At 44.3% G+C, this 22077-nt stretch overlaps 1 protein-coding gene across 3 annotated transcripts in view; it reads right to left on the bottom strand.

The window, feature by feature from the left end:
- Window positions 1-22077, bottom strand: part of IL18RAP (interleukin 18 receptor accessory protein) — an 86635-nt gene that overhangs the window by 11074 nt on the left and 53484 nt on the right. The window contains exons 3-7 of one of the 3 annotated variants that reach the window (XM_075590420.1): window positions 21254-21370; window positions 18264-18525; window positions 17966-18140; window positions 16818-16989; window positions 847-915 (exon numbers count right to left, since the gene is read on the bottom strand). In XM_075590420.1, the coding sequence (XP_075446535.1) occupies window positions 847-915; window positions 16818-16989; window positions 17966-18140; window positions 18264-18525; window positions 21254-21326 (751 nt within the window). In that variant the 5' untranslated portion in view covers window positions 21327-21370. Of the gene's footprint in view, window positions 1-846; window positions 916-16817; window positions 16990-17965; window positions 18146-18263; window positions 18526-21253; window positions 21371-22077 lie in introns of those variants that run through there. The other 2 variants (XM_075590421.1, XM_075590423.1) reach the window with 2 other exon arrangements.

Genomic DNA, 22077 nt, shown 5'->3' with positions numbered 1-22077 from the left:
GTTAATGCCAGATTAGGGTGTGATACCCCACATTGGCACTTAGTAAATTAGTTGTCTTTAGAATGAGATCTCTGTGTAGATACTTGTGATTCAACATCATTATAAATGTCTGAAAACTGAAAGTGGTATTATTTTGAAAGACACCAATGGATTTTATGGTTATGTTAACATATTTGCTGATGGATGACTCCTGTTAAATTATAACTTGTGATTGATATTTTGTCTGTAGACCCATTTGAATGGAAAATTGACATGACACATTTTGGGAAAGTTTTTATGATCCAATCATTTGTGCTTGTAGATGTCAGCATAGCAGCCTAAATAAAGTAGCCATTCACATTTGGATGGTGGAGGAATTCATTCCCAGGCTCCTTAAAAATGGATATTGTACTGCACTGGGATCAATAAAAAGACAAGTTAATCCACGCAAGCAATTTTCTAATGCAGGGATCTGTAAACTTTTAAGTCTGTGCTCTCCTTTTAAGTCTGCCTGATCTCCCCCCCTGCTCGCACCCCCTCCCTTCTTGGCTCCGGTGACAATTGAAGCCGCGAGGTCACGTGACCCCGTGGCGCCATTTGATGCAGGGTTGCTATGGAGACGCGTCGCTGGAAGCTAAGGTACGTACATTTACAGAGGCCTTGCGCGGTCCCCTGGCATTGAATTTAAATGCCTTTGGGGAAGCATGGGGCCTCTGTAAACGCCGTGCTCCCCCCTAGAAAATCCAATGCCCCCCTGTTCTAATGTATACAAATAATCTGCATGGTACACTCATCTTTGAAAACCTGATCATACTGATATTAGGGGTTTTCGACCAAAGTAAATAAATAAATTACTCGTTTTCTTACCAAGCTCTGCTTCAATATTTGTTCCATTTTTGGGATCCAAAATAGTTGGCCTGTTACGTGTGTCTCTTACTGAAATGTAAAAGATATTACGTTACTGATGTGATGTACTGTATAGGGGATAATTACTAACCTACAACTTACGTTTTTATTCAAATCAATGGCAGTTAACATGGGATTGCAGTTCAATAACCTGTTGCGGGGGTCAGTGAATTCTAGCGATAGACAACCTGCAATTAATACACTGATGCACAGACATTTGTCCTTTACTTGTTACTCTCAAAGTCTGTGTTTAAGCATCAATGCAAGGGAAAATATGTACCATGGTGGCTAATAAGCACGATATTTTGAGATGCTATTTAAGGCAGGTTAGAGCTCAGCTCTTAAAAACGTTATATATTAAAAGAGTAAGGGTGAGCACGATAACAGATGCTTTGCTGTCAACCTTGTATACTTTATACCCAACACACAGAGGTAACTGAACAGTGATAACACAACTGGAAATGATTGACTAGTAAACTAGCAGAGAGTAGAAGCGGAGAGGTGGTATCCTTCTGCTCTATCTTTATCTCTGTCACCTGTGTGGGCTCTCATTTTGTTGGTATAGTTGTTCTGACTTGTGACCTATCACAGCGGAGTTCAATCTACTTATGATCCCAACACAGGTGTGACTACATACCCCTTGAATAAGTCTGTTGAGACAAAACGTGTAGGGCTATGGTAGTCTTGTCGCCTGAATTTTACTAACCGTCTTTAAGATGCATGCCTTATTCATGGCAATTGGAAGTTTAAACAAAATCCTCATGCTGACTACACCAATGGAGATACTTCCGTATAACATAGGTGGGAGTCTTGTCATCGCGCAAACACCGCGATGCATTTTTAGACTGAGGAGGTAGAGAACCGGAGCACAAGCATTGGATATCAGACGGTGTCCCATCGAGTTTGTGCAACGGATCCTGCGGTTACATGTTCTTTTATTGTAGTTAAAGACTAGGATATTATCCTGACATGCCCACTATTATCTACCACTTCGGAAGTAGAATCTGTGCTTGCGTTGTGTGTCACTAAACATACTTACTTCCACATATTTGGCTATCTTTTTTATTTCTAGGTCTCACCCCGTTTTGGATTCTACAGATTCATTATATCCTATCCCCACACATGTTTATTATTTTAAACATTGTTTATAGTGGTTTGCGCCCTTTTTTTTTCTTCCCATATATAAAAACCTCCATCCATTAGCATATAGCCAATATGTATGTATGTATGTATATAATAATATCAACCATTATCTTGGATTCGGTCCACGAGGTCTTCGTAGCTAGGAGGATTCTCCGTAGAGCTAAACATTGTCCCCGGTGGGAACCTAAACTATCTGGAGGTGTGTTCCCGGGGAAAGTGAGTTCCTGCTGACAGAGATACACGAGGGCTGTACTGGATGCGGTGGTGTCACGGAGCAGAGTAGCAGAGCAGCAGCGCTTACAGATCCGTTGGAGCATGAGTATTACTCATACAATGCTTTTTTATCTTTTATGTTTGTGAGTTCATTTTATGAGCCTTTTATTGGGAATTAAACCATTTTTTGCACAGTAATGCACTAGGATTGGGCGCTTTTTTCTTTTATTTTCTATGCAGGTGGAGAGGGAGATCGTTGTGCCCTTTAAAGAAGCAGCCTTTTTCCTGTCAGTGCTTTTCTGTTTCTTGCATTTTTTGGACTTCATTTGGACTTCAAAGGATTTGTGACAAAAGTTTGTTATTGGGTCCACAGCACATTGTGACGATAGTGAGGGTTTGGCCCGGGATTAACGGGGTTACTCCCCAAGGGCCCCCCTCTAACCTCGCCAGGGAGACAAGGGGTTAACTGGGCTGAGGTCCAGAAATGTGATTTAACCCTTGTTATAACATGAAAATGCTTATTCCCCTGTGTAAAATGTATTGTTGCTGGGTCAGTGTCTGCATAACCCACCCACTGGGACTTAAGGGGTTAATCTTATATGCAGTGCTGAATAAACAGTTACCTGAAAACTGGTAATTTGGTAACGGAGTAAGCCAGGACCCTGAGCCTTGGGGTACAGCCTCCGGGTCACCCCCCAAGTACACACATATTAAAAAATATAACTTTGTCACAAGAGGAACATATATTTTTGATAAAGTGACTTTTTGCAGTCTTACAAGGTACAGGCCAAATGCTAACTACCTCTGCCTGCCTTTGTAATGCGTACCAGGTCCAAATGGTGCCTCATATGAGTCTATTCACGTTTGATATGCAAGCTTCCTCACTGGAAGTGTATATCAACAGAGAGGTGTGACACCTAGTGATCAACAGGTAATGACCTAATTGTTTATGCGAGAAGCTACAAGCCTACTTCAAAAGGTTTTATTGACGGGGCCAGGGTGGGGCTACCCCCAGCAGAAAATCAAAATGAGTAACTTTATTAAATATAAGAATATTATGAGATGTCCTTGGCGGAACCGGCTAAGAGCTACATATTTGTATTCGTGGGATTTAGCATATCTTTTTGAATCTAAACACTGTATATGTAACTGCTGCTAAATGCCAGATATTAATATCTCTATTAATTTTCATATTACACTGTAATGTTGGGTCTCTCTGCGAGCGTCAAGTGGGACGGACTGTATTAATATATCTCACCTGACTGTATGTATTACTGAACTTAAGTTATGAGGTGATTTGCAGTAAATATGAAATTTTGGTTGAGTTCTGAGGAACCCCTGTTGTGATAAGAAGGAAAGGCTAGAATTTACAAGCCTGGTCATCAAAGACCAAATTGCTAATTGTTTATGCTTGGCCTAGGGACCAAGGGAAGTGGATGTTTTTGTAAATGTGGTAATTCACACTTCAATGGAAGCCAAAAGAGCTTCAAAGACTTTTTGCTAGCAGTCGCAGCACCTAGGGTTAAAGAGATGAGTTTGACATAGTATATAAGTCAGAGCCACCCTTTTATCCAGGTTGTTCATGCAAAGTTGTTCATGCAAAGTTCTTCATTGTTCTTCATGCAAATGATCTTCATGCCTGCATGTCATCAGCCTGTTGTTGTGCTATACCATCTTGATTGCTGAGAAGAAATGCCATGCATGTGTCCTGCCTGTTTTGCTGTGATGTCAACTGAAATATGGGAGAAGTGGCCAGTCTGTAATCCTGATGGTTTTCTTGCTATAATCTTGAAGTAAGTGTCTATATTTTGCTGTTATTGTATAATCTGCTGTGTTCACCTTTATCAAGGAATAAAATCACTTTATTATATCTTAAGTCTCGTCCCAGTTCAAACCCAGGTATATATATATTTATATATAGTTTTGGTGTAAATTACAACCTGTCACAAGCTACCGTGACACACATCTTTTTATAACTATATATGCATTTGGTGAACGTATTGATTGCACAGTTAAATATTATTATTGTCATTTAGGTTTTCTATATATTTATACATTTTCTGATCATTTATTATTATACTATTGCTGTCACACCATACCCAAGCGCAGTCCTTTTTTGTATATATATATATATATACATACATACACACACATGTATATGTTACTCTGATATACGTTATATATATATATATATATATATATATATATATATATATATATATATATATATATATATATATATATAATTTTTATTATATATATATATATATATATATATAAATGGTAGGCCTCGCATGGCCGAAACCCCACAGTGTCCCCAACCACCTTGTCCACACCCTCTTGGGGTTTCCCCCAAAGTACTGAGATGCCCTGGGCACCCAACCACCCTTGTGTCCACAGGAGCAATCCCACCCAAAGTGTGTGTGACAGCGCTGTCCACAGTGAGAGTGTTCAGTTGTTGCACTTGTTGACTTTTGTATACCTGCCAGTTGCTCCAGCACCTGGTACCTCTGACCGAGGAAAGGGACCCGTCTGTACCACACTGTCGCCGTCAGCGAAGGCGTCCGCCTGTAAGTGGGGTTGTGTCCATCTGGAGAGTCCCACCATGAAGAGAGTCTCTCTGTGTGGTGGTCTGGTCCCAGACCACAGGCCGCAGATACTGCGCGGTGACTTGCTGCGGTGCCCCTCACACTGTATACACTATAGGGCCAATGTCCCTATCTAGAGGGGCTGTCCCTATAGTAGCCAAAATCTAGGTGGGAGTCTAGGCCTAGCTGTGGCCTACAAGGGATTATCTGGACTAGTGCAGAGGCCACTGACACCCTGCACACACACCCTCACCTTTCTGTGTCCCAGCTCCCACTGGCTTGGTCCCTGAAGCACACCAAATGTATCTATATGGGAGACGGGAATCCGGGGGCCCTATTGGCTCTGTCGCGCCCTGTGACTTGCAACCCCAGTGCCTTCTGGGGGCTGTTGTCCCCGTGGAGCCCTTTCCCTGAGATGGCCGCCGCTAGCTGTCTCTACTGCGCTGCATGTAATGACCGCCGTGCCTTGGAGCAGTCTGCGCATGCGCAACTCACACTGCGCATGCGTGAGCATAATCAATATGGTGATGCCCCGTTACCTGCCGCAGCTCTCTCACACACCACCGGCACTTGCCCCTGCTTCCGCTGCCAATCGCGGCCATGCTGGGAGTTAAGGGGACAGAATTGGGACCAGGGGGGACTCAGGCTATTCTCTCCCCCTGGTGAAAGAACCAACGCCCCCGCTTGGGAACGACATAATTATAAATACCACACAATTTATATAATGAAAAATACATGATATGTATATACAACTTATCGCTGTAACGCTTGCGCTCACCACCAACAAGGTGGGACCCTGGTACTGAGGTGGGAAAGAATAAAACTGTGCACCCACAGCAGCGGGGCATGCCTGGAGGGTGCATTGTTAGCGTAGCCGGGTTCGGACTGGAGAAATCAGGTTAGTTCAGATACTTACCGGAGTCCGGGGGCGAACCAGTGGGATGATCGGAGTCTGTTGTTCCGCAGTCGGGGGTTAGAGCCAGGAGATTGGTAGAGTGTCCGTATGCCGTGATGAGGGATGGAGAGGTGCGGGTAGTCAGAGGCAACCCGGGGTCATTATCCAGAGCGGGTCCAATAGTCAAGCCGGGTCGGTACAAAAGAAAGCAACAGAGAGACAGCAACAAGGCACAAGGCACGGCACAGCAAATGCAGGAACACAAGGCTACACAGGTTATGCTCAGCAAGGCAGAAGTGAAAGTGAAAGTCTTTTAAGGGAAACAGGAACCAATGAGTCAGGGGACGGAGCGGAGGCAGGGATAGGCTGCAGGATAGGGCATTAGAAGTGTTTGCCATGCAGCTGGGGAACGGTGCACAATGTCACGTGTGCATGCCACGCGTGACATGCGAATGCAACCGGGGGGCGGAACCAAGCTCCATGGCACAGTGTGAAGAGCTGCATGTGCGCGTGCACCCTATAACCAGAGCGGGGAGGCGCGCTGCAGCAAGTAAGGAGGGAACATGCCGTAGAGGATGTGTTCCCTGATTCCTTACAGTACCTCCCCCCCTTGAGGAGCGGCCTCCAAATGGCATTTGCGGAAACCTGGCGTGGAACCGTTTTAACAAAGCGGGAGTGTGGACCTGGTGATGGGGTATCCAGGAACTTTCTTCTGGTCCAAACCCTCTCCAAAGTACCAGGTACTGGACCGATCCTTGGGACCTTCATGAGTCTATTATAGACTGGACTTCGAATTCTTCTCGGCCTTGTACCATTACCGGTGGTGGTTTAGCAGAGACGTTGGGGAATCTGGGACTTTGGAAGACCAGTTTAAGAAGGGAGAAGTGGAAGACCGCCGGAATCCTCATGGATTGAGGAAGTTGTTGCCGACAGGCCACCGGGTTAACCTGTTCCAGCACCGTAAAGGGACCTAGGAACCCGGGGGCCAGATTCAGCGTAGGGGTCTTCAACCTAATATTCTTTGATGAAAGCAACACCTTGTCTCCTGGCCGAAATTTGGTTGCCTCATGGTGATGGCGATCCGCCTGTGATTTCTGTCTCAGTACGGCCTCTTGAATTCTCCTCCAGGAGTCCTGTAGAGTATTTACTCTGGAGTCTGCTGCAGGTACCCCTGATGGAGTAGAAGAGATGGGAAGGCGTGAGGGTGGAACCCATAATTTATAAAGAACGGCGACTCTTGGGTGGATTCGTTTCCGAGGAAGTTATGGGCGAACTCGGCCCCTGGCAGGAGGTCCACCCAGTCGTCTTGTGCGTCGGATATAAAACACCTGAGATATTGCTCTAATGACTAGTTTGTTCTCTCAATCTGTCCGTTGGTCAGCGGGTGGTAACCTGACGAGAAATGAAATGCAAAATCCAACCTCTGAGCGAAGGCCTGCCAGAACTTGGAAATAAATTGAAATCCGCGATCGGACACTATGGAAAGTGGGACTCCATGGATGCGAAAAATCTCTTTAACAAAGATGTCTGCCAGAGTGGCAGAATTGGGAAGACCCTTGAGGGGTATAAAAGGCGCCTGTTTAGAAAACCGGTCAACGATTACGAGTATGGTGTTCATCCCACTAGAGAAAGGGCGCTCGACAATAAAGTCCATTGAAAGGTGGGTCCATGGACGATCTGGAATAGGCATGGGGCGGAGAAGACCTGAACGTTTGTTGCAGGAGGATTTGTTGCGGGCACAGACGGAGCAGGACCTGATGCATTTGTCAATATCCTTGAGTATGTTAGGCCACCAAAAAGTGCGTCTGATTAAATCCGAAGTTCTTTTCGTACCTGGATGACCGGCGGATTTAGAGGAGTGACCCAATTCAAGGATTATTTTGCGGAATTGTGGAGCAGCATACAAACAATCCTCCGGCACCTCTATACCTTTAGGAACGCGTTATTGGGAATCCAGGATCTTATCCAATATGTCGAAGGAATTGGCAGAGATGATAAGTTTAGAGAGTAGGATAGTTTCAGAAATGTCCTCTGTCTTGTCTTCAGAGATGAATTCGCGGGATAAAGCATCGGCCTTGAGGTTCTTGGTTCCAGGGATGTAAGAAATTATGTAGTTGAATCTTGAAAAAAAAAAGAGCCCAACGAGCCTGACGGGAGCCGAGGCGACGAGCCCCTTCAATATACAATACAATTCTTGGAAAGCCAGCTTGATAGCTAAAAGTTTGCGGTTGCCCACATCATAGTTTTGTTCGGCAGGCGAAAACTTTTTGGAAAAGAAACCACAAGGATGTAATCTGTCTTGAGGACTTTGCCTCTGAGAGAATGGATCCAGTGCCTACATCTGACGCATCTACCTCAAGAGTGAAGGGGAGTTTGGGGTCAGGATTGCGTAGGATGGGAGCAGAAACAAAGGCTTTCTTCAGGCATCAAAGGCCTGAAGTGCCTCAGGAGGCCAGGAAGAAGTATCCGCCTCTTTCTTTGTTAGAGCAGTGATTGGGGTGACTGTAGAAGAGAAATTACAGATACATTTGCGATAATAATTTGCGAAGCCCAAGAATCGCTGAATCGCTTTGAGTGAAGTCGGTTGTGGCCAGTCCAAAACTGCCTTGAGTTTATCGGGGTTCATAGAGAGACCGGCATCAGAAAAGATATATACCAGGAAGGAAGTGGATGTTTGGTGAAACATACATTTCTCCATCTTGGCGTAGAGATGGTTCTCATGGAGACGAGAGAGGACAAGCTTGGTGTGCTGGATGTGTTCAGTGAGAGATTTGGAAAAAATAAGGATATCATTGAGGTAGACAATGACGAAGGTATTGAGAACATCTCGAAAAATCTCATTCACAAATTCCTGAAAAACAGCAGGGTTGTTACATAGTCCGAAGGGCATGACCAGATATTCGTAGTGACCATCTCTAGTATTAAATGATGTCTTCCACTCATCCCCTTGCCTTATACGTATTAAATTGTAGGCCCCACAGAGATAAAGTTGGGAATAGATAGTACTGTAGAACCTTGTAGGCGATAAAATAATTCAGAGATAAGTGGCAGGGGGTAGCTTTTTTTTTAATGTCATTTTATTAAGGCCTCTGTAATCTATGCATGGACGGAGTGAGCCGTCTTTCTTTTTAACGAAAAAGAAACTAGCCCCGGCTGGGGAAGAGGAGTTCCTAATGAAGCCTTTTTAGATTCTCCTGAATGTAGTCCGACATCGCCTTGGTCTCGGGCATAGAGAGCGGATAGGACCTAGACTTGGGAAGGACAGCCCCGGGCAGGAGGTCAATGGGGCAATCAAAAGGGCGATGAGGATTGAGAATCTCAGAATGGACCTTATCAAAGACATCTAAGAATTCGGAGTAGACTTCCAGAAGATTAGGCTTGTCTGATTTAGGGGTACCAAGCCCGCAGATATGTTGCACAGGAATCACACAGGAGCCGGAACATAGGGGCCCCATTGAATGGGTTTCTTCTCAGTCCAGTCTAATTGTGGGTTATGCTGTTGGAGCCAAGGGAGACCCAAAATTACCTGCACCGAGGATGAATGGATTACGTCCAGAGTTATGTTCTCCTTGTGATCATCCAGGGTAGAGAAAGTGAGTAGCTGTGTCTCCAAGGAGATGAAGGCTGGCTGGAGCAGGCGTCCATCAATGGCCTCCAACCCGACGGACACTGATTTCTTCACAAGAGGGATCTTATTTTTTATGGCGAAATCTTGGTCCAAGAAATTTCCTCCAGACCCATAATCAATGAAAGTGGAGGCGGAAGCACGGAAGTCGGGACCCATAGAGGAGAACTTGGAGCATGATCCGAGTCGGCAAGGCTCCTTTACTAGAAGGGGAAGGAGAAATGGCACTGTGGTGGGGAAGGGGTTAACCAGGCTTATAATAAAGGTCAAGTTCACTTGGTTACCCCTGAGCTGTGTTCTGGGGTCCTAGAGTGTCAGCTATTGGGCCCAGTCATTGTGTATGCATTACTATGACTGTGTGCAAAATATGAGACAACTGCCATTCCTGTGCTTTACATTTTCCAGAGGTGCTGGGACCAGGAGATTTTCAGGAGGTAAGTTTCAGGGTGGGTTTGCCGGAGAAAGTTGTTACAGATTGTAGCTAGTTATCGGGGTTCCCAAGTTATGAGTTACCCCAGAAATGTATCTGGGAATCAAGTGAGATTCTCAGATACATGGAAGCCCAGTGCTCTAGACAGACCCCCATCCTGAAAACGTTCTTGCAACTGACCCCTAGGGTGTCCTGCTTCAGCATAATCCAGGAAAAGGAAAAATGAGGCACAGGTTTCCATTGTATAAGGGAGGAAGCCCAAGTAATGCCCAGGTACTCTGAATCCAGGATAGCGGTCCAGGGGATAAATCCTATCATGTCTTAAATGAATGAATTATGGTAGCTCCCGCTCAGGCTAAAGCTGAGAGTTTATTGGGGGGTAAGGAAAATGTTTAATTCATGTTAGAATATAACTGTGTAATTTAGGTTTTAAAGTCTAGAAGGGATGGGCTCGTAAGTGTAGCAACAGTTAAAGTGTTCACCCTCTCTCTCACCCCAACAGACTTAGTGCATGTTAATACAGAATTGTAGAAAAGAATAGGTTATTGAAACCAGTATATTTTTAAGCAGCAGTGTTTTAAGATATGGTTAACCTTCATGCATTAAATTAGACAGGATCTTTAGTCTGCAAAGACCCAGTGGGGGGCTGAGAGCTAATCGTTCAAAGGGACATTTGTCCTAGAAGTGTGAACCATTTGTTAGAATTCCTGACGAAGTGAAACACCAATATTTGCAGCTTCAAAGAGTCTGTTCAAACGCAAAGAACTAGAGGTGTGAATCATTTGTTAGCCCTTCTGTGCTAATTGAGGCCCGTATCCTCAGATCAAAGAAGCCATGTGGCCAAGGCCAGACTTAGTGGCATTTGAGCCGGGGGGTGGGGTGGTTCGAATAGTGAGTGGGCACTATGTGGTTCGGGCACATGTCCTCTCACTACTCTGATGCCAAATGACAGCTGGGGGAAGATGACATTTTTGTTGCACATGCTCAGTTGCGATACTGAGGCTTTGTGCCAGTTGTTGCAGGACTGGAAGAACCTGACGATAGGTGTACACATTGGTTCCCACGCCAGAGATTGGCTGTACATTATGGAAATAGGACATTTGGAGTTTCTAAAAGTTGGTGCAGTCAGACAGTTAGTTCCATCTAAGAGTTTCATCAGTTCTATCATGTAAAGAGATTCATCAGTTCCATCTTGTGTGATTCACCTGAGATTCAGTCCAATTTGAGAAGTTCCAGGTCTGAGTAAATCGCCTAAATTTCTCAGAGGCTAAGTGACCAGAATCCAACAGCAAGAGGCCACAGGAATTAAAAGTGGCCTGGATTATTTTGCTGTGCATTTGCTACTAGAAAAGATTAGTTTTGCACCCCAGTTCCCAAAGTAAGTGTTTTTTTCCCCTGTAATTTGTGTAACATAGTTGTGAACGTTCTTTATGTGAATAAATGCAATTTATTTTTTCTCTCTGCTTGCTCAATCAATGATCCCGGTAATTAAGGTGTTAATAAGCTTGGTCTACCGTGACAGGTACCCATGAGATCCCCTCATACCTGGCGATTCCTGGCTTTGTGGGACAACGAAGCACAAGATGTCCGGGTAGCCCACAATAGAGGCAGACCTCCACTCCTCCGGCATTGCTTCTCAGAGGAAGAGAGCTGGTGACTTCCTAGCTGCATAGGCTCTGGGACGTCAAGAGCAGGACGGCTGGTAGGGGAAAGACTGCGCACAGGAACATTAGTTATGCGTGAACGTGGATGGTGACGGAACTCAAGGGCATACCTTGCGACAGTTCTATTGTCCTGTGAAATATGAAAGAGAGAGGAGACTGCATCTTTTGCCCAGGGGTGTCAAAGACCTGTTTAAACTCGTTCTTGAAGCGTGCGAAGTTCTGCGTAAGCTCTGGTCTTAGTTCACAGATGGGGGATGCCCATGCCAAGGTGTCCCCGGTGAACAGAGCTATGATGTATGCCACCTTGGATCTGTCAGATGAGAAACGTGAAGGGATTAACTCGAATTGTATATCACATTGGTTGAGGAACCATGTACAGCCATGGAGATCCCCCGCATAATGATTGGGCATAGGAAGGTGAGGTTCAAGGGGCAGAGATGCCCCTGAGACAGGGGAGGACAAAGTGGCTGGTCTGATAACCCTGGATTGGGACTATCGTGCAGACAAGGTTGCAATGCTCTGAGTCAAAGAAACAATCTGATTCTCAAAATACTGGAAGCATTCCCCAATAGAGACTAGGGCCTGGACCACCTCAGGGGGGTCCTTGTTCATTGGGCTGAGCATACTGTAACGCTTGCGCTCACCACAAACAAGGCGGGACCCCGGTACTGAGGTGGGAAAGTATGAAACTGCGCACCCACAGCAGTGGAGGCACACCTGGAGGGTGGGTTGTCAGCGTAGCCGGGTCTGGATTGGAGAGATCGGGTTAGTTCATATACTTGCCGGCATCCGGGGGCGGAGCCAGTGGGATGGTCGGGGTCCGTTGTGCCGCGGTCGGGGGTTGGAGCCAGGAGATTGGTAGAGTGTTCGTAAGCCATGATCAGGGATGGAGTGATACGGGTAGCCAGAGGCAAGCCGGGTCGTTATCCAGAGAAGGTCCAATAGTCAAGCCATGGGTCTTTATCCAGAGGGGTCCAATAATCAAACCGGGTCGGTACACAAGAAAGCAGAGAGACAGCAACAAGGCACAAGGTACAGAAAACACAGGAACACAAGATTACACAGGTTATGCACAGCAAGGCAGAAGTGAAAGTGAAAGTAATTTAAAGGAAACAGGAACCAATGAGGCAGGGGGCGGAGCGGAGGCACGGCCACTGCAGAGGCAGGGATAGGCTGCAGGAGACAAGTGGGCATTTGGAGTACTTGCTACACTGCTGGGGAGCAGTGCACAACATCCCCTACGTGCGCTGCGTGTGACAGATGCACGACGTGACCGGGGGGCGGAGCCAGGCTCCGTGGCACAGTGTGAAGTGCTGCAGATGCACGCTCGCCCTGTAACCAGAGCAGGGCAGCGCGCTGCAGCAGGTAAGGAGGGAACATGCCGCAGAGGACGTGTTCCCCGATTCCTTACAAACACATTGCAATGGTTTTAAACGATATTCCATAGTTCAGTGAGCATGACTATTACCGACATTAGTCTGCTACGAGACCACTGCTGAGACTCCTAGTGGGGTGCCCCAAATAAATCGTAGGCCACCTTAGTGGGAGGGTGCCTCACTCTTTGGCTTCTGCAAAGCTCTTCTTCGGCAACTCCCTCTGGGGAGTAATAATCATGAGCTTGAGGCTCTGACATAGGGGTGTAACAGTCTCTACAAAGTCTCTTTCTGGTATAAAAATTGGACTCCTGTGGTCCAGAGGAGGGCTCGTTGAAGCCACCAATACTGGTACATGCGGCCGGGGCCCATTACCCGTTGCTCATTTGGGAGGTGCCTCTTGATTTCTAGGTGCACTAGGAGAGGGTCCTTCCATAGGATCCTCGGCGGGTTCTATTACTGCTTCCGAGTTCTCTTCAGATCCATCTGGCTCATTGGCCAATGGTGTGGCTCTATTTCGGGATCTTTATCCCCCACTTGCGGGATAGGCAGAAGATAGTTGCGGTGCCAGACCTTTATCTTGTCATCCCAATCGCGTATGCAGTAGACAGGGAGGCCCGGCACCTGAGATTCCACCTCAAATACCCTGTCACGCCAGTGGTCGGCCAGTTTGTGTTTGCCGGGGATCCCTAGATTGTGGAGGAGAACGGCGTCTGCAGGATCAATTTCCCAATGGTGAACCTTATGGTCATAGCGCCGTTACCGGCATTCAGATGAGCCAATGCTTTCTCATGCACGCGCATAATCAATATGGCGGCACCCTTCCTCATAAAGTGCTTTAGGCTTTTCAATATACTGTAGGTCTTGTAGAAATCCTTTAGGACTTGTGGGGTGTGATTCATTTAAATATACTTTGCATATTCCAGTAGTATATCTCCAGTTACCCAAGGTGTGCTACTTTTTGAGCACAGTTGTCTCCCCATATGTAATTTGAGAGGATATATCTATGTCTAGAGATATCTATATAGCCAAGATCCCCTCTTACATCTGTGCCGGGCAGGGGAGGCTGCGGGCTATCAATCGGAGCGCCGGAGCTCCACAAGATGATGAGAGAGCCTGAGGAAGCTGTAATAGTGAAACGCGTTGCTCAAAATCATCAAGACTTTTCCCCCCCGGAGGCCGCCTTAATGAGGGAGTGTGGGTGCATTCCAGCTGTGCATTCCAAGGACTGCTGCCCGGATGCGGAAGCAGAGCGAGCCCTGGTGTAACTAGCCCCATGAACTTTTCTGCACCCAACGGGAGGTTCTAGATGTAAGTGTGTGCTATTTTTTGTATGTTAATAAATTTCATGTAGTTTACCTCCACTCTCTGTATTTTACTGACACTCGGGGGGAGTATTCAACAAACCCAGGCAAGAAAGAGCCACATGAGAGGACAAGCAGAGACATCACGAGACTGGAGGAACAGGAAAAGAAACCTTTGAAGATCCTGCACTCACACAAGGCCGTGTGAGTATATGTTTCATATAGATTTTGCACTAACCCATCCCTGTGTAGATACACCACAGGAAATGCATTGACTGTGATTCAGTTTATAACCCTTGTGCATCACTGAGGTGCTAGGTACAGTAAATCTGGCTACGTTGTTAACCAGTCTGCCTTTTGATTCTTTGGAATTTTACTCTGCATAAATTTATTGACTCGCGCTCCCCTTGTTTTGTTTTCACTACTTCTATCGGGGAACAAGGAAAGGTTCCCCAAAGGGTTTCTGAGCTGTGAACAGTGGACTCCGAATGTGTATACCAGTATTGGGTTATACGCAGGGGCCCTCTACAGTAGCACGGTAATATAAGTGCTTTTATTATTTATTTTTTTACATTTATTTTAAGTCAGAGAGAGCGCCCTAGTATTCTTTGTCATTATTTATGGCGATCCTTATCTTCTTTCCATGGTCAGACACGGCAGGCTACAGCAAGGCTGCAGAAAGTCCCTACCATGACAGTTCTTTCTCTCCAATACCTCTGGCTAATAGACTGCAACTCCGACAGGGGTATATAATGTAAATGAGGTCTTTATGTGTAGAAATCACTGCAGATGGTAAACAGCGTTGCATATAGTAGAATAGGGGTCTCAGATCCCTGGATGGTGCTGGCCAGCAGTTAATGGTTGAGGCCTTGGGCCATGCACAGATCTTGCTCTCCCAACACCAGGAGGGCGGAGGAGGACTTGACACATGCTCTTCTCCCCAGGAGGGGTGGAGGAGGATTCACACATCCTCTCCCAAGGAGGGATGGAGGGGAACTGACTCCTATAATTTGGAACATCCTCCCTAATGCAAAAGGGGAGGGCACAGTGTCTGCCCCAGGATTGGCTGCAACACAGACCCCATGATACATCTCTCTTGCCACTCAGGGAGGCTGTGTGAGGGATAGCCTGGCACTGCCTGTAGCTACTGGGACTTACGTAACAGGAGGGGCAGAAAGATAACTGGACCAGCCATGGCTATACATATATACACACATACACACACATCACATAAAAAAAATATATATATATATATATTATATATATATATATATATATACTGGACACCTAACAAGCTCCGATTGAACCTCCAAAATAACCACAACATATATATAAACATATGAGTGTCACAGAGGAGTGCTACTGAGCATGGCAATATATATTTAAAACCAGAGACAGCACATAAAACACAGACAAAGCTCAGTTTTAGCACATCCAGTGAAACTCATACACGGTACAGTGCCTAAATATATATACAGCAGCGGCAGCTCTTATTCGAGCAAATGCCGCTGGCTGTATGAGGCTGGGAAGCGGGTAGCCGCGGCGCGTGGCGGCGCACTGTGACGTCACAGTCACAGGCGCGCCTGGCTTCCCCGTCTTCCCCGGCTTCCCCAGGCTTCCCCGACACCCCTGGACATCAAATTAAGGTAAGCGGGGGTGCGGGGAAGCAGAGGGGCAGAGCAGAAGCCGGGCTCGGGGTCCGGAAGGATAGTAAATTGCGCGCGAGGTGGAGGGGGGGTGCGTGTGGGAAACGCGGCGGCGCGCGGATATTACTGGCGGCAGCTGAGGTAGATCCCGGCATGCCGCCGGCATTTAGTGCGATAAAGTATGTCGCTACTGTACAGATTTACTATAAATCATTCTTCCTGTTATTACACAGGTTATTAAGAATTTATATTGGCGTTAGGGACCCCTGAATTGTGGTCTGCCGTGAAGTTGGCTCAGTGGCTTACAACAATTTTGGCCAAAAATGTCAAACTAAAAGACCATTTTACTTAATAGATATTTATACATATATATTTAGGCACTGTACCGTGTATGAGTTTCACTGGATGTGCTAAAACTGAGCTTTATCTGTGTTTTATGTTCTGTCTCTGGTTTTAAATATATGTATATATATATATATATATATATATATATATATTTGTATATATATATATATACATATATATATATATATATATATATATATATATATATATATATATATATATATATATATATACAGTGTTCGACAAACCTATACATTTGCTCGCCCCGGGCGAGTGGATTTAACCCCCGGGCGAGTGGATTTAACCCCGGGCGAGTAAATATTAGCCCAAGCAGCACACGTTTGGTACTAGGTGGCGAGTAGATTTTTTTGTGTGGCGAGTAGATTTTTGGGTGATTTGTCAACCACTGTGTGTGTATATATATATCTGGGTGGATTCGAAATGTAAATCTATGTGTGGAATTGGTGGAATGCGCAAATGGATTTTGACTTGTGGATTTTAAATGTAATTTGTACTTTTAAGACTGAGCCGCAGATTTCCCTGGAAGAACCATATCTGCAAATACACTAGATTTGAATTTTGGTAAAAGTTTTGTCCATCCCTAATTATTATATACCTGACTTAAACTTGTACTCTAATCAATAAACAATGACACCTGTTCCTAATAACACACGGATCACACTGTATAGAATTAATACACACTTACCACCAGTTTTCACTTCAACAATTGCTCTAACTATCCATTGACTTCCATTCATGTTCCGAACATAATCACACACGTAGTTACCAGAATCACTGGCATATGTTATAGTAAACTGGATCACCTCATTTATTTTTAAAGAGAAACGGTTAGGTTGCTCAGTAAATTCTTTTCCATCCTGAAATAGATAAGAATTGCAAGCCAAGTGCTATACAGTAAGTCTCAGTATATTACAAAATGCATGAAATAAAATATATATCTTCATTCAATGTAAAATATTAAACACAATCATTGTAGAAACAGTTTGTATTGTTAATTCCCTGATGTGGTGTCCATGTTCGCCGGCATATTTAGTACTGTAGGGGACAATAATGCTATATTTAAGAACACGTAAAGAAACCATTCACAATTATAATATAGCAAAAACACATACTATATACTGTATGGTAATAAAGTAAAAGTGATTGAAACAGTTCTACATTTGTTGCCTAATCTTACATACTGTATGTTATAGTAAATACTTTTGAAATGCAGGTTCATGAGCCTACTATAAAGAATATAATAAGAAATATCAAAATATACACAAAATATGTCATTTTTGTCAGGAACCAACAAGATTTTCATATTTAAACAGGGTGATGCACCAATTTAAAAGTGGTAATGATCAAATTAAATATATCAAGCTATTTCTTTCCATTTGCACAATAATTTGCATTTTTAAGAGCCCACATAAAAAAAACTATTTATATAAATCTTTCTCCGAAGTTGTAAACTACTGGTGAATTTCACATTAAATAATCAGTAGAAAAAGTAAACATACAGTTGTTTTGTAAAAGAAACAGTTGGACAGGCACCATCTGTATTAACTGAGCAGTTGGCACCTCTAAACATCACATCTAAGATGTGGTGATATCACAAACATCTCTACTGCAAACCATTTTAGAAAACATAAATATAAACATAAATATCAACTGTTAACATAATTTACTGTAGGAAATCCCAAGACAAAAAAATCACAAAACAGAGAGTTTTTCAGGTTAAATATTCACATGAACAATGACACCGATATTTTGGAGGTACTGTAGCAATACAATATTTATCTATACTGACTGTTTTACAGTAAGCATTAGTATAGTTATCAGGAAAACGCTCACCTTGTACCATGTAAGATTTGATCTCTTCAGCCCCTGTTGACAACTTAGCGAAGGACATGATATTGAACTTTTAGATGTTATTATAAGATACAGACTACTCTGTCCATATTCCAAACAGCTTTTTTTATCCTTTGCTTTAACTTTAAGGCTTATTTTTAAACAAAGATTTTCCATTCTGTGCTATGTCAGGGGGGGAGGGAAGAAAATAAAAACATTATGTTAATTCTTTAATACATAATTTAACGTTCAAATTAAATCAGTCACCAATTATCTGAAATATTTTTGTTTCATCACTTACTTTAAAATGCAGATGTAATCTCCAGAGTTTTGTATTACTACTGGAGAAAACCAAAGTGCACTTCCTTTCTTATTTATGTTGCTGTTTTTAATCTCCATTAGGTTTCCATTATCTGTTTGGTAGAACCATTCTGTGATCTTTTCATAAACAACTGACTGGTTAAAGATGTACTGTGGTTTATGGGAAGGTGAAAGACACTGGAAGAAAAATTCTTCTCCAGCGAATGCCTGGTATCTGGAGCTTGGTTCTTCATTGGAACAGTCTGAAAAGGCATAGCATCAGCATAAACGGTACATGTAGGAAATATTCAACTACTATAATTAGTTAAATGGAAATGTATCACCATCTCTGTTGTTCGTGACACTTTTAATGGATGTGCTAACAAAATTTTACATTGATAAGCATTTGGAAGCTATTTGCATGTTTTGTAAAATTGCATGTAAGAAGAACAATCCTTTAACAGTTTTGTAGTGATAGATTGACTAATGTTTGATACATGGACAGATATTGGTTATTTGCAGAGTTCCTGATAAATTGGATCTGAGATGATAAAACTGATTTATTGGTCTCCAAAGATTGGATAGGTTTGTGAATCTATACATTTTTAAAAAGGGATGCATTTTTTCTTAACAACATATAACGGAGATGCAACAAAGCCATTATTAATTAAGTAATAATCTCCTCAGAACAGGGCATTACTGGCCAATAATGCCCTGGCAGGAAGAGTTGAAGGCTCGAGGCGAAGCCGAGGGACTTTAACTCAGCCGGGCATTATTGGCCAGTAATGCCCTGTTCTGTGGGGATTATTACTATTATAGGCTAAATGTAGGCTTTTTTCATAAATAATAGACACTTTTGTATAGTTATATAGATTTTTTTATTAAAATAAAATGGTAAATACATGAATCCACCTCTGTATACTCTTACACTGCAGCTACAGTACCGACACAGTTTATTCTAATGCAGCTAGAGCCGCAAGCCGCGAGGTTTCCCGGCTTTGATGCTGAATCCCCTCGGCGTGCCGCGCGTCAGAAGGGAGCCCTGGTGTCCCGAGATGTGGGGGGTGGCGGTGGGGGCTCCGGGGGACCCGGTGGACCCGGAGGGGGAGGGGTGCCTCGATCGGAGGACCAATCCTCCGAGGCTCCGGCGCGCGCCCGGTATCTGTTGCGGCCGAGACCGGGTAAATGTTAGAATAAACTCGGCCGCGACAGTATGTATATCCACACACTGCCGCCCCCTCTGTGTACGTATACACACACACACACACACACACACAACACCTCTACACACACACACACACACAGCAGCTCAACACAAAACACAGCAGATCTACACACACACAAACTGCTGACACACACACACACACACACACCACACAACACAGCACCTCTACACACACACACTCAACACAACAGCTCTACACACACACACCCACACACACACACACAACACCTCTACATACACAGCATCTCTACACACAACGCAGCAGATCTACACACACACAAACTGCTGCTACACACACAAACACAGCACACAGTAGCTCTACACACACAAGCACACCACACATACACATAAAACACAGCAGCTCTACACACACAAACTCTGCTGCTACACACACATACAACAGCACAACACAACACACACACACACTGCTGCTGCTATACCCATAAACACTGCTACTGACACACACACACACACACACACAACACAGCAGCTCTACACACACACAACACAGCAGCTCTACACACACACACACACACACACACACACACACACACACACACACACACACACACACACACACACACACACACACACACACACAGCAGCTCTACACACACACACACACACACACACACACACACACACACACACACACACACACACACACACACACACACACACACACACACACACACACACACACACACACACACACACACACACACACACACAGCAGCTCTACACACACAAACTCTGCTGCTACACACACATGCTACACCCATAAACACTGCTGCTGACACTGACACACACACAAACACACACACACACACACACACACATACACTGGAGCTCTATACACACTCGCACATCAGCTCTACACACACAACACAGCCGCTCTGCACATGCAACACACACAAACTGCTGTTACACACACATACAACTGCACAACACACACTGCTGCTGCTATACCCATAAACACTGCTACTGACACACACACACACACACACAAAATAAAAAATGCAGCCACTTACTAAACGTTGCAGACTCCCCCCCCCCCCCCCCCCAATTCAACTGAATCTGCTCAGAAAATTTCAGTCAGCTCAGGAGGGGGAGCAGTCAACCTGTGGCTGATACTTCCTGACCAATCCCCTGCCCTGTCTCAGAGCTGTTACTTCATTCTGACCAATCCCCTGCCCTGTTTCAGCTGTTGTGAAAGCTGACTGGCTGGAAATAAACAGATTGAAAACTGCCTTTGCAAGCTGCTAAAATTCCAGGCATTACTGATTGGATAATGCCTGGAATTTTAACCAATCAGAGAGCAAGGTTTTCAATAATGCCCTGAATTTTACTGCTTTAGCCTATAATTAACATTAACAATATTTAACAGGCTCTGCATGTAGCATGTGGAGCTGTTATTGTAAAATCTGATGGAGTGAATTTATCTACAGATGTAGCAGACTTATGGTACCCGTTATTGTGCTGTAACACATTAACATGATATTTAATGTGCTATTTATGAGGCTTCATTGAAACAAATGGAGCCGCTGGTAACATTGTGGGATTTCACAAACTAAACATGTAATGTGGCACAGTAACTGATGCAATAATGTCTGCTACATCTGTACCTTTACGGGGTTTATACAATGCAAACAATATGAAACCCCACTCATCTGGACAGACTTGCCATGGCTTGTACAGTTTCCACTACGGTACGGCTTTCCCTTGAACCGAATTTTTTACTCTGCAAATACTGTAAAACATCTTACCAGTCTGGTCAGCCACTGTAATTACTGCATGTAGGGTGGCGATGAAAATGAAAGTCCAACCGTAACCGAACATGTCCACCTTCTTTTTAAGTTCCGTGAAGGAAGTCAACCTTTGTTCTGTAAGAGACAATAATGAAACTATCACAACATATTGTACTTTGCACTTACCCCTCAAAATTTATTTTATAGAGCTATGTGAAGGTTTCTTAATTTCATAAGCAGAGGTTGCGTCAACAAAAAAAGGAAGTAAACAGTTGTAGAGCCCTTATCTTAAAGTTATCAAATACACCCTTAGCTAGAATGTTTCACATGATTCCACCCTAAAATATATCCTGTGTGAAGACACAGGAAAGAATTGAGAGAGCAGCACCGAGTTTGCGGTTAAGGGCTTTAGTGCCCTGATACTGTATATCAAATACCATTAAAGTGTAGTTAATATTGCACCCGGTAAAAAAAAAAAAGAGCTGTGTAACAGGGTCTTATCCCGTTAACAGGCTTGCCTCTAATCCAGCAGTGTGCTGGTTAATTGCACACCTGCAATCAACCACTCCACCTGCCTAATCACAGCTCTGTGAAAAAGCTTGTTCCCAGAAACAGGAAGGAGATTTTTCCTCAGTGCACAAGGGTGCTGACAAGAGGAAAGCAGGGAAGCCTGCACACAGAGGTCTTGAGCAGAAAGGCTTTGCTGAGATCAAGACACCAAGAGACTTATATTCCTGGACACAGGGGACAGAGGAACCTACCAGAGACTGACATGAAGGGCCATCTACTTAAAGGTATCTCTTGAGACTTTGGGGAATAGGGTGGTAATGGGATTATCCCTC

The sequence above is a fragment of the Ascaphus truei genome, chromosome 3 (assembly GCF_040206685.1).
Source record: "Ascaphus truei isolate aAscTru1 chromosome 3, aAscTru1.hap1, whole genome shotgun sequence".
Classification (NCBI taxonomy): Eukaryota; Metazoa; Chordata; class Amphibia; order Anura; family Ascaphidae; genus Ascaphus; species Ascaphus truei.
Note: the sequence above shows the minus strand (reverse complement) of the source record. Positions and strands in the feature narration are given on the sequence as shown.